Source organism: Eubalaena glacialis, chromosome 2 (genome assembly GCF_028564815.1).
Source record: "Eubalaena glacialis isolate mEubGla1 chromosome 2, mEubGla1.1.hap2.+ XY, whole genome shotgun sequence".
Lineage (NCBI taxonomy): Eukaryota > Metazoa > Chordata > Mammalia > Artiodactyla > Balaenidae > Eubalaena > Eubalaena glacialis.
Genome location: NC_083717.1, coordinates 144,958,028 through 144,973,231, shown reverse-complemented (window position 1 = coordinate 144,973,231; position 15,204 = coordinate 144,958,028). Strand labels below are relative to the sequence as shown.

The following is a 15,204-nucleotide window of genomic DNA, read 5'->3' as shown; positions in this document are numbered from 1 at the left end:
CTGGAGACGCACGGCCGTCGCCGCCCGCTGCCTATTGGGCCGCAGCGCTGTCGCTCAGGCTCAGTTCCTACATCCGGTGCGTTCCTCCCTTTCCTGTGAGGCGTGAGCAGAACGAGGCAGGAACGTGGACGCTGGGCTTCCAGGTAAGCGGGGTGCGGGGCGGTGGCGATCCCGGCTGGAGTCCCCAGTGCTCAGGATCCAGGGCTGGGCCGTGTGGGCCCTGGTAGGAGAGGGAGGGCGAGGCCCGCCGCCTTGGTTGGTGGATTTCAAAAACGGGCTTCTCCCTTCTGGAAAGGGGCTCCCGCATGGAGGCTGCTGGGCCGGGAGGCACTCATTAGGGACACGTCAGCCTTCAGGGCTGCTGAGGGAAGGATGACGATGCTTCGGAGGGAAAAGTGAAACCAGGCTGATGCGGTCCTCGGAGAAGGGACGGGGCGGGCCGTGGAGGTGGCTCTACACCGCGCCCCGAGTCAGGCATGCCCGGGAGCTAGAACATGGAGGGAGAGGGTGCGCGGAGAGGCGAAAATAAACTCTAGCCTCGGCCTTCTTTCTCTGCCGAAGAAAATTAGGTATCACACCACTACGCTTTAGTTGTTGGGCAACCACGGTAAATTAAGCCCCAAAGGAACCCACTTTGTGGGGGAAACTGACTGTACTGGGCGTCCCTGTGCTGCTGCTCTTGCTGTTTTTCAGTGAGTCTCATTCTATAAATGGTCCAATAATTTAAGGATTCCAAAAAGCTGTGCACTTTATGTGCATGTACTCATACGGAAAATGAATACTTGGTGCAATTATACGTTACTGACTTATGTAATGTTATCTTCCTATATTTATAAAACACTTGAATTTTCAAAATGTTTAACGTTTGCTGCCATATTTTACAACAGTTTTCATCGTGAAGACACCTCTACTGCAAAGATGGTCAATGTACCTAAAACCCGAAGGACTTTCTGTAAGAAGTGTGGAAAACATCAGCCTCACAAAGTGACCCAGTATAAGAAGGGCAAAGATTCTCTGTATGCCCAGGGAAAGAGGCGCTATGATCGGAAGCAGAGTGGCTATGGTGGGCAAACAAAGCCAATTTTCCGGAAGAAGGCTAAAACCACAAAGAAGATCGTACTGAGGCTTGAATGTGTTGAGCCCAACTGCAGGTCCAAGAGGATGCTGGCCATTAAGAGATGCAAGCATTTTGAACTCGGAGGAGATAAGAAGAGAAAGGGCCAAGTGATCCAGTTCTAAGTTTTGGGAATCTTTTGTTCTTCTATTTTTGAGAGCAAAATGTTGAAGTTATAGAAAAATTGCCTGTATGAGAATAAATACAGTGATAGTCTTACTCAAATCTTTTGTTTTTTTAAAAATATAAGTAAAATTGCATGCCTAATTTGGCTCTAAATTAAATAATGGTAAATTATTTGTAAGTGAATTAAGGTTCATCCTCTTATCAAATTCATTATTTAAATTTAGTTCTACAAGAATTGGCATCTTGTATTTGTATAAAAAGAAGGTGGGCTTCCCTGGTGGCGCAGTGGTTAAGAATCCACCTGCCGATGCAGGGGATACGGGTTCGAGCCCTGGTCCGGGAAGATCCCACATGCTGCGGAGCAACTAAGCCCGTGCGCCACAACTACTGAGCCTGCGCTCTAGAGCCCGCAAGCCACAACTACTAAAGCCCACAGGCCTAGAGCCTGAGCTCCGCAACAAGAGAAGCCATCCAATGAGAAGCCCGCGCACTGCAAGGAAGAGTAGCCCCTGCTCACCGCAACTAGAGAAAGCCGTGCGCAGCAACAAAGACCCAATGCAGCCAAAAATAAAGACCCTGCTTTTTGTATATGAATTTTAGGCTAAGAGGCTTACAATGGGGATGGCTTGTAGATGAGCAAGAATGAAAAGGGCTAGGGTGTAGGAATAACATGGTGGGCACTTATTCCCAACACAGACTTTTATATCTACATTTATTGATGAAGAAATAATTGTCTTTCTACAGGAACATGTAAAAATCAGATCTGCACTAAATTACTTTTAACTATGCCACAAAACTTCACTTTTTAAAGAACCATGTCTTAATATAGTTGTTTTATAATATTTTCAGGCAATGTCTCACCAATTTATGAGTTCAGAAAATCCTAAGATACTTAATTACAGAATTCTTAGTTTTAAAGAGCAAAAGTGAATTAACTTCAGAAGGCAGTATAAAGCCTGGGCTGGAAATCCCCGATCTAGGTTCACAGAGAGGATTTTTCTCTAGTTACTTTCACTCTTTCCCCTCCTTTGTTCCCAGAAGCTAGTTCTGACACTGTTGGCAGTGATCTAGGAGAGAGGCTGATTTGAAAGACAGTGGGAATGAGGAGAATGAAACAGTTCTGCTTCCATTTTCCAAAATTCTTTTAAGTTGGTTCCTTTTATATACCCTCTGCCCTAGTTCAAATCCTAATCCTTTAGCTGGTATACTGTGGCTGATATATTGCTATCAGTTTTTTAATTAAAAAACTTAAACAGAAAAAGAACCACCCTCATATAATACAGAACTTAGTCAAAGCAATTTTCTGCTACTCCCACCCAACCCCAAAACCTCATTCCAGCCCTAAAAATTAAAAAACTTAGAAATCACAACAAAGATTATGGAATTAATATTATAAAACTTGTAAAACCTGAAGTCTATTTGTCCAAAGCAACTCCTACTTTATGTATGGTGAATATAAAATTCCATATATATTTAGAATAATATACCTGAAAAACACAAAAGTGCTTAAAAACTTATATGTAGTTTCATATCAAACAAGTTCTCACTACAGTTTAGACTATATTAGTCCAAAGTATATTTTCTGCATACAGAAACTCAATTTCTTTTTTTTTTTTTTTAATATTTATTTGGCTGCGTTGGGTCTTAGTTGTGGCATATGGGATCTAGTTCCCTGACCCGGGATTGAACCTGGGCCCCCTGCACTGGGAGCACAGAGCCTTAGCCACTGGAACACCAGGGAAGTCCCAGGAATTCAACTTCTTTAACTGAAATGCAAGACGAAAATTGATAAGAAAGTTATATGACCAGAGTGGTTGGGATCAATATCTGTTTAACATTAAAAAATAACCCCACAACCCATTCTGGAAACACTAGGCTGAAATAACACAAGTGCAATAAACTGATAAAAGTTAACACCACAATAAAATTAGGTTTTAATGAAATTAAGATATTGCAGTCAAATGATTGAAAATGTTACACTAACACACATTCTTCCCCTCAAGCAAGTATACAAAACCCACGAAAAGCTTCCCTTTCTCCAATTTGACATTTAAACAATAAGTGAGTCCCAAATTGGCCTGTAACTAAATGGAATTTCTTTTTGTGGTATCACTTATTACTTTAACATATCACAGGAATTTACATAACAGGCTAGAGAACAGAAGTAAGAGACAACAGGTGCTTCAGTACCACCCATATTATCTACTAAGACCACAGTGTGAGCAACAGAGTGTAGGTTCATGGTAGTAGTTCCTTGAATAAAACAGCTTAGACAGAATCTTCCACAAACACAGGTTTTTGCAGTATCCAAATCTTGGCAAAGATGGAAAGGAATGATATGAGAGCCATATGGAATCCTATTGGAAAAAAAAATTTTTTAATATTTTTTAATGTGTTACTAGATTCAAAACTTCACGTATTAGGACATGAATTACTGGACACTGAAATTATAACCATGGAAAAATAAAATTACTCTATTAATTAACTCAGTACATTGTTTTATTTTCCTAACTGGTACGAATGGGGAAAATATACTAAATAACAGCATATGACATATTTTGTAAACCTAAGAGGATCTATACCACTCCATAAAGTATCTTTTAGCACTGCCACTTAATAGCATAACCCACTGAATACAATGAAAGGGCCATCTGTCCTTTATATAATTATACTGTATGACCAGTGTAACAATTTAAACATATGGCTCTGTCATACAATTCTTATAAATGGTAACGAGAGAATTACTCAGTTCTATCTGTGAAGAAACATTTATTTAAATAAATCCATATAGGGGCTTCCCTGGTGGCGTGGTTAAGAATCCACCTGCCAGTGCAGGGGACATGGTTCGAGCCCTGGTCTGGGAAGATCCCACATGCCGCGGAGCAACTAAGCCCGTGAGCCACAACTACTGAGCCTGTGCTCTAGAGCTCACGAGCCACAACTACTGAAGCCCGCGCACCTAGAGCCCATGCTCCGCAACAAGAGAAGCCACCCCAATGAGAAGCCCGCGCACCGCAATGAAGACCCAACGCAGCCAAAAATAAATAAATTAATTTAAAAATCAATCAATCAATCCATATATTCTCATAGGCATCAAGTGTTCAAAAGGGAATTTTAAACTGTGTGAAACAAATTTCAAACACATGTTGTTTGGGACATTAGTTATACTGTGTAGCCAAGTAAGCAATTTAACCCTGCTTAAATTAAGTCATTCACCCTCTTGCTTAAAATTTCAATGGCGCCCAATACAATTAAAATCCAATCAAGTCAAAAAAAAAAATCAAGTCAAACTCAAAACCTTCATCTACAAGACACTAAGAGACAGTCTCTTGAGGTTGCCTGCCCACTGCCCAGCTCCCTACTCCACGCTAAACACAACCATATCGCCATCACTGCGCGTCTCCCCCCCACTGTTTTCTTTGTTGTTTCTCTAGTACCTAGTCTGGCACATAATAGGTGTTCAGATCTTTTCAACAAATAAATAAAACCTACTATTATAATTTAAACTGGAGTTTAAAACCCTATTAGAAAAGTCTGAAAAGATACACATCAAATCAAAAATAGTGGCTTACTTTTCCTAAGGGATTTGGTATTGGTCTTGTTTGCAATTTTTAATTTTTTCACATGTAAGAATTTATTACTTGTGTAAGTAACAATTTTTTAAAAAACCACATGTTTACATTCCAGGCTATTGGTTATAGTCTAAGGAAACAGGAAACAGTTAAAAACTGTACTTTCTACCCAACATAATTTAAGTTACCACATATTTTTCTAATAGACTATAACTTTCTGTTTATAACCAGTAGTTAGGACAATTTTTTTTTAATAAATTTATTTATTTTATTTATTTTTGGCTGCGTTGGGTCTTTGTTGCTGCACGAGGGCTTTCTCTAGTTGAGATGAGTGGGGGCTACTCTGTTGAGATCCGCGGGCTTCTCATTGCAGTGGCTTCTCGGTGTGCGGGCTCTAGAGCGCAGGCTCAGTAGTTGTGGCGCACGGGCTTAGCTGCTCCGCAGCACGTGGGATCTTCCCGGACTAGGGATTGAACCCGTGTCCCCTGCATTGGCAGGCGGATTCTTAACCACTGTGCTACAGGGAAGTCCCAGTTAGTACAATTTATCAATAGCTAGATAACAGATGCTGTTCTCATGGCTTTGGATCTATATTCTTTTTAAAACAAGGGAGCTGAAAACATGCAAAATTATACTTTAGTAAAGATCAGTCATCTTAGCCAATATGTTATGATTTTTCAAATCATCAGTAACCATTTATAGTATTTCTCATTTGGACATAATTTTCAAATTTGAATAAGTACAATATATTATTTTTTTCATATGAAGTCTCAGAGAAAGCATAGAACAAGAAACTCGGGAGCAGTACATTTCCAAAAGACACCATTTAGATTTCTCACAAATCAGTGGTCTTAACCTGAATCATCAGTATCACTTCTGGAGATTTAAAAAAATATATGACATACAATAAGGGTCCATCTCTGGAGATTCTGAACTAGTTGGTCTGAGGTAGAATCTAGGACCTATATTACCAGAAAATCTAGATATATATTTCTCATCTATATTATTTAGGAACTCCTCCACAACTAATGATAACAACATTTGATTTTTAATTGCCAGAGAAGCAAATTACTTGTATTTATACAGCCAATAAGTATTTATTGGGACCTATTATGAACAAGGCACTGTTCTAGGTACGTACATGTATTGTCATTTAATAGGTAATTCTCAACTCCTAGTTAAGAGTCAATGCCTTAAACCAGTGGTTCTCAAAGTGTGGTCCCCTGACCAGCAGCATCAACATTCCCTTTGAACTTGTTATAGATGCAGTTTCTTCATCCCCACTCCAAATGTACTAAGAATCTCTGAGGGTGGGGACCAGCAATCTGCTTTAGTAAGTACTGTGTTACAATAAGCATGATTGTGATGCACTCTCAACTTCTGAGGATCACTGCCTTAAACCAATAATGAGCCCTCAGTTACTTTTAGAGCCTTTGCATTCAAAGTGTAGTTCATGGACTAGCAGCCTCGCCTGGAACGTAGGCTTAAAAAGCAGATCTCTGCCGCAGACCTCTACAGCACAATCTGCTGAACAAGACTCCCAGGTGATGTGAACGCACTTAAAGTTTGAGAAGCAAGCAGCGGTCCTTAATCCTAGCTGGCCACACATTAGAATACCTGGGGAATTTAAAAAACACTGGGTCCTACTTGCATTCTTTTTTTTTTTTTTTCCAAATTTATTTATTTTTTATTTATTTATTTTTGGCTGAGTTGGGACTTCATTGCTGCGCACGGGCTTTCTCTAGTTGTGGTGAGCGGGGGCTACTCTTCGTGGCGGTGCGCGGGCTTCTCTTGTTGCAGAGCACAGGCTATAGGGCGCCCAGGCTTCGGTAGCTGCAACACGCGGGCTCAGTAGTTGTGGCTCCCGGGCTCTAGAGTGCAGGCTCAGTAGTTGTGGCTCACGGGCTTAGTTGCTCCACGGCATGTGGGACCTTCCCGGAGCAGGGATCTAACCCGTGTCCCCTGCATTGGCAGGCGGATTCTTAACCACTGTGCCACCAAGGAAGTCCCCTCCCAAACATTCTGATTTAATAAGTCTGGGGTGGGGACTAACCATCAGAATTTTTTGAAGCTCCTCAGGTGATTCTAAATGTGAAGTAAAATTTGAGAACCACTGCTTTAGGATAAGAGCTCTTAAGCTAGGGATGGTGAAGAGGAAAGACTGGCTTGGGTTTCAGTGGGGTCTATGAGCATTATAAAGTTGTATGCAAAAGTCTGTATTTATTCATGTGTGCATTTTTCTAGGCCCATAACTTCTATCATTTCTTTTTTTAAGAGTCTCTCCCCACTAAAAAAAAGTTAAGAATCTCTTCTTCGAAATATGGTGTTCCTACCATTTTATAGGCACTCAATAGTAATTTGGTTCACATCTTAGCTTCCAATCCTATATGAAAGAAGCCTGAATAAAATGAATAACTGGAGTTTGGTGTCTCATGACCAACTGCAGTTAGTGTTCAAAGACAAGGGAAGAGAACCAGGAGCTATTGAGTCCTACTATATGCCAAATGCTTTGCCATTACATTAGGTCATTTATCTTCACAACTCTGTAAAGTGGGTATTACTGTTCCTGCTTCACAGATGAGATTCAATCAAAGAGGTTAAATAACTTGCTAAAGCCACACTAAGGGGTGAAGCCAGGAATCACACCTAAGTCTGACCCCAAAGACCACACTTTACCACTATGCCAGACTGGAGTTCTCAAACTTTTAGACTGTATCAGAGATACCTGGAGGACTTGTTAAAACACAGATAGCTGGACCCCACCCTCAGAATTTCTGATTCAGCAGGTCTGGGGTGAAGCTCAAGAACTTGCACCTCTAACAAATTCCTAGGTGATGCTGATGCTGCTGGTCAGGGAACCAGACTCTGAGAAACAATGTCACTCATCGATTCATTCACTCATTCACTCACTCATTCTTCACTCATTCATTCCCTAACATATTGCAGGTATGGGGGATAGATATCACATTTTAGACCCAAGGGAAAGAGTGGAGAATAAGGCAAAGTCCATGCCCTCATGGATCTTACATTCTAGTGAGAATATCTGACAGAAAACGAACAAATGTTAAAAAAATATATATCATTCCAGGCAATAAATCCTATGACAAAAAAAATCAAGCAATGTAAGGGGGTGGGGGATAAAACTTTAGATAGGGTAGTCAGGAAAGACCTTTCCGGGGTGCCACTTGCGCAGAGAACTGAAGTGAGAAAGTAAGCTGTGAGACTTTCTGGAGGAAAAGCATTCTAAGCAGAGGTAAGGAACAGCAAGACGGCCACTGGAGCAAAGCGTTAGATTTTGCATAGCATCACAAGCTATGTTAAAGACTTTGTTACTCTGAGGATGACGAGAATACCAGGATGCTATCAAAGGCTTACCTATTATATAGTACGGTTCGCGCAGAAGATTCCAATAAAGTTAATGGCATTTGCAGCTTTATAACTGGAAGGACTTTTGGTTGTTCAAAAATATTTCCAAAAAGATCCAAGTACTCAAGGGATAAATTTTTAAATTCACTAGGCAAAAACGGAAGCTTATTTCGAGCCGCTGACAAAAAACGCAGGTTTGTCAGATGTCCCATCTTGAAAGGAAGTTGAATCAATTCATTATCATCAAGTTTTAAATCTGTAAGTTCTTGGAGCTGGCAAAATTGTACAGGGAGTGCCTTAATTTTGTTCTTGCTGAGATCCAAACTCCGAAGTGACTTCTGGAGTGTAGACTGACACAAGGCTACACTAAATGACTCCAAGTGATTATCATTCAGGTTAAGTTCTTGAAGGTGGATGAGGTCTCCAATTGTAGCTGGAAGCTTTTTTATATGGTTGTGACTCAAGTCTAATTTTCTAAGGTTTTTTAAGGAAAGCATACGCATATCAACCCGGACAAGCCCACAGTAAGAAGTCTGAAGATGTTCCAGAGAATAGGGGAAGTTCTTGCTTAGAGGATAGTCCTTTTTGGATGTGATAACCATTCTAGTTTTAAATTTTTCAAATTCTGAAGTCTTCACTGGTGTGAGGGTTAAAAGTGGTGCCTCAATATCACAGCCTCTGTGAGCCAGTCTCACAGCTGAAAGGAAACCCTTTAGACTGCTGGAATTGGCCTGAATACATAAAAATAAGTTGTACAATTATAAATTCCATTTTAGATAATGCATCCATGCTAATCCATCCTAAACAAAGTCTGTAAAGTTATATATGCAAATCATGCAATCATTTATTGAAAATGGCTGTACAAATTTTTTTAGTATTCTATTTTCACTAAATTTCAATACAGATACAAAAAACTTTAAAAGTTTTTGAAAAAATTATATTGAGAGACATACGCTAAATAAAACTGTTCATGGGGGAACCATAAGAGTATAAAATAAAACAGGAAAGCATGAAAAGATTCCACTTAAGATTGGGGTTTAAGATGAACTGACCCATCAACTATAATCCAAAAAAAAAAGTTACTTAACCTTAGTAACCAAAGTCAAAAAAAAAAAAAGATGAACTGACCCAAATCTCCAGTGCCTCTGAGATAGAATGAGGTAGTGCGGTGCACTGCAAAACACTAGGGGGGGTTATTCACAAACACTAGGAATTGTGAAAAGCAATGGCCCTGTCAAAAGCAAGGCCAAATAGCACTCAATGCCAAAAGTACTAGAAAACATCAAAAGCAAGAGACTGCTTCCAGCTGGACATAGAAATCACTAATAAAGTGGTAAGTGAACTAAGTCATCAATAAAAATAACTAATACTTGCAGGATACTTTAGAAGTTTCGTAAAGTTTATATGTGAAGGACTAGTGAACTTTCAGCAAGTTTGGGAAACTAAGTATATGATCCTATTTGGTTGGAATGTAGGAGCTTTGTAGAGCAGTAAAAGAGGAGAAATATAGTACGGGGATAGATTACAGATGAGCTTGATGCCAAGGTAAGGAGGATAGAATGATCAGGCTGTGGGAAATCACTGAAGAATTCTGAGTTGAGAATTACATGACAAGAGCTATTTTGGCAGCAGTATACACAGTGAAGTGGAGTGAGGAAAGTCTGGTGACCTGGGTGAAGTAGGTACAGCAAGTAGGTCCAGAGTGGTCATCAGTGTCAAGTTCTACAGAGCTCAAAAAGGATAAGAAATAATGGCAATGTGATTGGCAAATAGGAAGGAGATCACTGATCTCTGAGGCAGTGTTTTGTGAGTAACCAGTGAAAGCAGAGGTCAAAAGAGATAGCAAGAAAGTGGAGCCAATAGATTTAGCCTTGATTTTCCAGAAATTTGTCTATTCTACTTTCTTAATTGGTAAGACCTCTCAGCTTGTTTTTAGGTAGAAGGAGTTAGTGGAAAGATAGGCCGAATATCAAGAGAAAATGAAAAACCACAAGAACAGGAGGAGGTAGGACAAAACACCTCCATTCAATACAAATACCTTAAACAGTTATTAAACTTTTAATGTTTACAAAGCACGTGGCTTGGGGTTAAGGATACAGCAAGGTTGAACAAATCACTGCTCCTACCCTCGGGAAGGGGGAAAAGGAAAAAGTGAGATAAGGCAAAGAAGAAAACAGTTTTTTATTCTAATGGTTTATGTATTTTAAAAAGTGATTATAGTAAGTAAAATACCCCCTGAAGTGTTTCTAATTGTATTTCATTCTTTTTTTTTTAACACCAAATTTAGATTCATCACCTGTGATTCAGCTGGCAAAATGTAGACCTGTGCCACCTGCCTTATAGAGTTCTGTCTAAGAACACCCTGAGGCTCCATCTTGGGCACAGAAGCAAACCCAGTTTTCCTTCCCATCCTGGGCAACTTTTCTGAGACTGACTCTGCCCTTTTAGAGGCCATACATGCATGCCAGGGAAACTGCCGTCACTTCTTCAAACATACCTGCAAGTGACTGTCTCTGTTCAGCTATGTGGGTATAAGGATCCTAAAAGAGCCTCTATTCTCTTTACAGTCAACCAATCTAAGCATTAATGTTTTTAATACCATACCTTACTTAGACAGATATCCACGGGAGGCTCCTTTAACCGAACGGTGGCTTTCCCCTCATCCACAAATTTGGTGAAGAAATGCTCAATGTTCTCCTTTAGCTGCTTAAAACCAATGGGACAAAAGGACAAAACCAGGTACTGTTATTCAATATTTATTACAACTAGAATGTGCCAGTCACTTTGCCAGGTTTGGTTTGGCCTTTAGTCCTTAAGTCTGGGTGTTCTGTGGTTTTAAGATTTACAGGTTTTTGTTTGGTTGTTTTTTGGGGTGTTTACACTCCTTATCTAGCTTCTGGTAAGATATAATTGTTCTGGGCCTTCCTTGGTGGCGCAGTGGTTAAGAATCCGCCTGCCAATGCAGGGGACATGGGTTTGAGCCCTGGTCCTGGAAGATCCCACATGCCGTGGAGCAACTAAGCCCGTGCACCACGACTACTGAGCCTGCGCTCTAGAGCCTGAGAGCCACAACTACTGAAGCCCACGCACCTAGAGCCCGTGCTCCGCAACAAGAGAAGCCACAGCAATCAGAAGCCTGCGCACTGCAACGAAGACCCGATGCAGCCAAAAAAAAAAAAAAAAAAAAAAAGACGTAATTGTTCTCCCTGTCCGGTAACTCTTTCTTCTTCGAAAACAGAAACCCCTGTGTTTGAGGAGAATGCTTCTTTTCTCCCATTGCCAATAGTAGTTACTTGCCTTCTTAACTTCAGCCCATTAGTCTGGGGTGGGCATGCCTCCCACAAGATATCAACTCAGTGAAAATAGGAATCTTGTCTCCTTTGTTCACCTTTATTTCCCTGGAGCCAGAAAAGTGAGTGACACATAATAGCTGCTCAAAAATTTTTAATGACTAATGTTGCTTCTGCTTCAGACTTCAATGCAACAACTATTTATTGAGAAGCCACTATGTACCAGGTACTATGACAGGGGGCTTGGGACAACAATGGTAAATAAGACCAGCATGGTAATTACACTAATCAAGTTGGCAATCTCATAAGAGACAGTTATTAAACAAATAATTACAAGCAAAACAAATATTAAAAGAAGGGAAGTACAGGCTGCTGTAAGACCTTATTAGCAAAGGGGTATGAAAGTGACCTTAAAGGTAAGAAATGAAGGTTTAAGAGATGTTAGGCATCTGAAGATACTGGGGGAAGACACAGGGGGTAGTATACCAATAAGATGGAACAATGTGTTCAAAGCCTTGGAGGTAAGAGAGCTTGGTAACTGTGAGGAGCTGAAAGACGTTCAGTATGCCTGAAACATCCAGTGAAAAGAGGCAGGTGAGCCTGGAGAGGCAAACAGAGATGAGATGGTGAAAGATTTTGTAAACCATCTTAAGAATTTTGGATTTTATCCTAAGAACAGTGATACCCACTAACGGACTTTAAGATAGGAACATGATTAGGTCTACATTTGGAAAAGTTTCCTTTAACTACAGTGTAAGAATGAACTTTGGGACGGGGAGGATGGGATGGAAAAAGACAACGGTAGAAGTAAGGAGATCCTTTCAGAAACTAGCCAGGCAAGGGACAATGGTGATTTAGATTACAGCTGGGATGGAAGGAGGTATGAAAATATGAAAGTTACCTAGGAAGCAGAATTGAAAGAATTCAATAACATATTGGATGTGGGGAGGGAAAGGCTTTAAGGTGCCTGGATGGGGCAGAATACTACTTAAAGGGTTGCAGAAGACTGTCAGAAAAGCAGGGTTAGGGGTGGCAAGGAAAATTAATCTGGGGATATTTTGAGTTTGAAATACTGCTACACATCCAAGTGAAGATTTCCACTAGGTAGCTGGCTCAAATTGGAAGTTAACGGAGAGGACTAGCTAAAGAACATATTTGGAAATCACAGTCAAATGGATGACAGCTGAAGTCAGGACAGAAAACTAGAGGGTTGTAAGAAAGAGCCCCAAGATACTTCCATACTGAGCACTAATACCTACTCTTCAAGGCTCGGGACAAAACCACTTTAATTCAACCAATAAATGTTTACTTGACACCTACTATGTCCCTGTGGCACCACCTCTTCTACAAAACTTTCTCAAGACCTTTAATCAGAATTGATCTCATTTTTGATATTATACTACTCTGCTTCTACCTTTATTACAGCACTTATCATAGCCCACCTTTATAAGTGGTGGTTTCTGTTTCTCCCTTTCTAGTCTTGGAAAAACAGTGACTAAATCAGGTTTATTTCCCACAGTACCTAGCACTGCACCCTGCACACCATAAGTCTTCAACTAGCAGTTTACAATAAAATTTTGGTTAGGTCAGCTACTGACTATTAGTGCAGTAGAAGTTTTAAAGGAGAGATCACAACAGACTCTGAAAATAGGCAGTACCTAAGCTGGGCATGAAAAGATAGGTTTTAGGGAAGACAACAGGGAAAAAAGGGAGACCCAATTCTGGTTATGAGTTTGCTTTTGTCACCTAACAGTTTTCTAACCTTTAAAATTTGGGTGATTTCTAAAGTCCTTTTAATTCGAAAAATTATACGAATTGATTCCATGGAAAGGGGAGAATTATTTAGACTTTCAACTACTCACATCAAACATTTACGTGGCTCTGAATGAAACAGCAATAACTCCTTTCCTCAACTATGAGTATTCACTGCGGAGTACAACACTGTAAGGGAAATAATCCCAGAAATTGTATAAAATCCAGTCAAGAGTCAGATGCAATGGTGGGTGATGAATTGCCCCAATTTTATTATAGTAGGCACAAGGGTATTCCAGTCATTTTCACAAAATAACGTGCTTGATAATCAACGTAAAAGGATTTTACAAAACTTGCGCTTTAAAAATTCTATTTCAAAAAATTCTACTTCAACTTCCAATTTCTTCTGGAGGATTTACTACTCCTAGGTAGATACGAAAAAGTCTTGGACCTAACAAATCAAGACTTAGAAAATCAAACATTTGAGGAGAAAAAAAAAAAGAGAGAGAGAGATGCAGTAACCAATAACTTTAATAAAGCTATCAAGATGCAACCCAAGCATTACTGCTTTACTATTGCACTAATCTGGCCTAATGACCTTAGATACACCCCACAAAGCCTTAAAACAAACAAACCAACAAACAGACAAAACTAGCGAAAAGCCTGTGGGAGAAACAGAATCTACTGAACCAAAGTGTAGTCATTTTACAGTTCTCCCAAACTGGACTGATGCTTCGTTTATAGCTTAATCCGGCAGGCCGAAATTTCGAAGGCTTTAAAGGGGCGGGGCTGCTATCTACTAAACAGCAAGGCTGTCAATACAAAGTCGCAGAAATGGGCAAGAAAAATAAGACGTGCACTCTCAAAATCTTTCCTCCTCGGGGTCCGCAGGGAGACGCCGGGGTCCGGGTGGTCATGGGGTTCGGGGGCCGGGCGCTCAGGAACCCCTAAGACGGAGTCCAGCCTCGGGAACAGTCGGGCGCTTAGGGCAAGAGCGCCCGGCTGCCACCCCTGACCTGCCTGCTTCACGCACCTCATAGCGGGTCCCGAGCTTGTCCTTCAGGGTGGAAATGAACAGGCAGGCGGGGTGCTGGCCGCCCCGGTCGCCCCCTGCTCGGGGCCGCGGCTGAGTCCTGGGCGCCTGCTGACAGAGGCTCAACACCGCCCGGACGCCCTTGCCCCGGTTCCTCAGCCCCAAGGCCGGCAAGTGCCGACTAACCACCTCCACTTCGCAGTGCAGCTTCATCTCGTCGGAGCTCCAGCAACCAGCAGCCACCTCTCGGCTTTGAAACTTCCCCCTTCCCGCCGCGCCGCGCCGCGCCGCCGCCGGGGTCCTCGAGTACGCGGCTGTCCGGGGATCTGCCTGCTTGCTCGTGGTGCCGATGTCTCCGGTTTCTTTGTACAGCGGCTCCACGAGTCCTGCGGGGACGGACGGCGTCCCCTCTCCCTTGCAGGGTCAAGTCCGCACTGTGGCTGCGGCCCACGGAGGGCGGACACCGACCACCTGAGGACCCGGCGCGCGTCTCCCGAAACCGGCGATCGGCGGGGGCGCCACGTCCTTTCCCGGGAGCGCGCGCTGACGGCCGCAGCTGTTATAGCTTGGGGCCGAGTCCTAGTTTCCGCTGTTGACCCTTAATGCGCTGCACGTACTCGTGCGGTCCTTGAGTTTCCCAAGGAAAGGCATCAGCTCCTATGTTACCGGGGAAGCCTTTTTGCCTAGATACCTTCGGCCTTTTGCGAGTTGCCTAGTGCCAGTTGGGGCGCGACATTTCCGGGCGCTGATGGGCTGGTGTTTTGTTTTGTTTTTGGTGCTCCGGAGGCGACACCTGCCACGTCAGAAGGGAACTTGATATGACAATATTTGACTTGGCAATTCCTGTTGAACAAATTCCCACTTTGCAACCGCTAGTGGGTTGGATGGAGTGGCTGGCTTAACTGCATCTAAGGCTTGGAAAGACCGTCCAGACCCCAGATACATACCCTT

At 41.9% G+C, this 15,204-nt stretch overlaps 2 protein-coding genes across 3 annotated transcripts; one reads left to right on the top strand and one right to left on the bottom strand.

Moving 5' to 3' along the window:
* Positions 1-79: 79 nt before the first annotated feature.
* On the top strand, positions 80-1,333 carry RPL36AL (ribosomal protein L36a like). Its single transcript, XM_061182509.1, has 2 exons — positions 80-143; positions 888-1,333. The coding sequence occupies exon 2, from the start codon at positions 919-921 to the stop codon at positions 1,237-1,239; it is 321 nt and encodes a 106-aa protein (XP_061038492.1). The 5' UTR covers positions 80-143; positions 888-918; the 3' UTR covers positions 1,240-1,333.
* Positions 1,334-3,176: 1,843 nt separating this feature from the next.
* On the bottom strand, positions 3,177-14,506 carry LRR1 (leucine rich repeat protein 1). 2 transcript variants are annotated; one of them, XM_061182507.1, is made up of 4 exons: positions 14,254-14,506; positions 10,783-10,881; positions 8,188-8,909; positions 3,177-3,597 (listed from the first exon to the last, which is right to left on the bottom strand). In XM_061182507.1, exons 1-4 carry the CDS (start codon positions 14,464-14,466, stop codon positions 3,357-3,359), a joined length of 1,275 nt encoding a protein of 424 aa, XP_061038490.1. In that variant the 5' UTR covers positions 14,467-14,506; the 3' UTR covers positions 3,177-3,356. The 2 variants fall into 2 exon arrangements, with proteins under 2 accessions (XP_061038490.1, XP_061038491.1); XM_061182508.1 differs by lacking the exon at positions 8,188-8,909 and having other exon boundaries at positions 3,372-3,597.
* Positions 14,507-15,204: the final 698 nt, after the last annotated feature.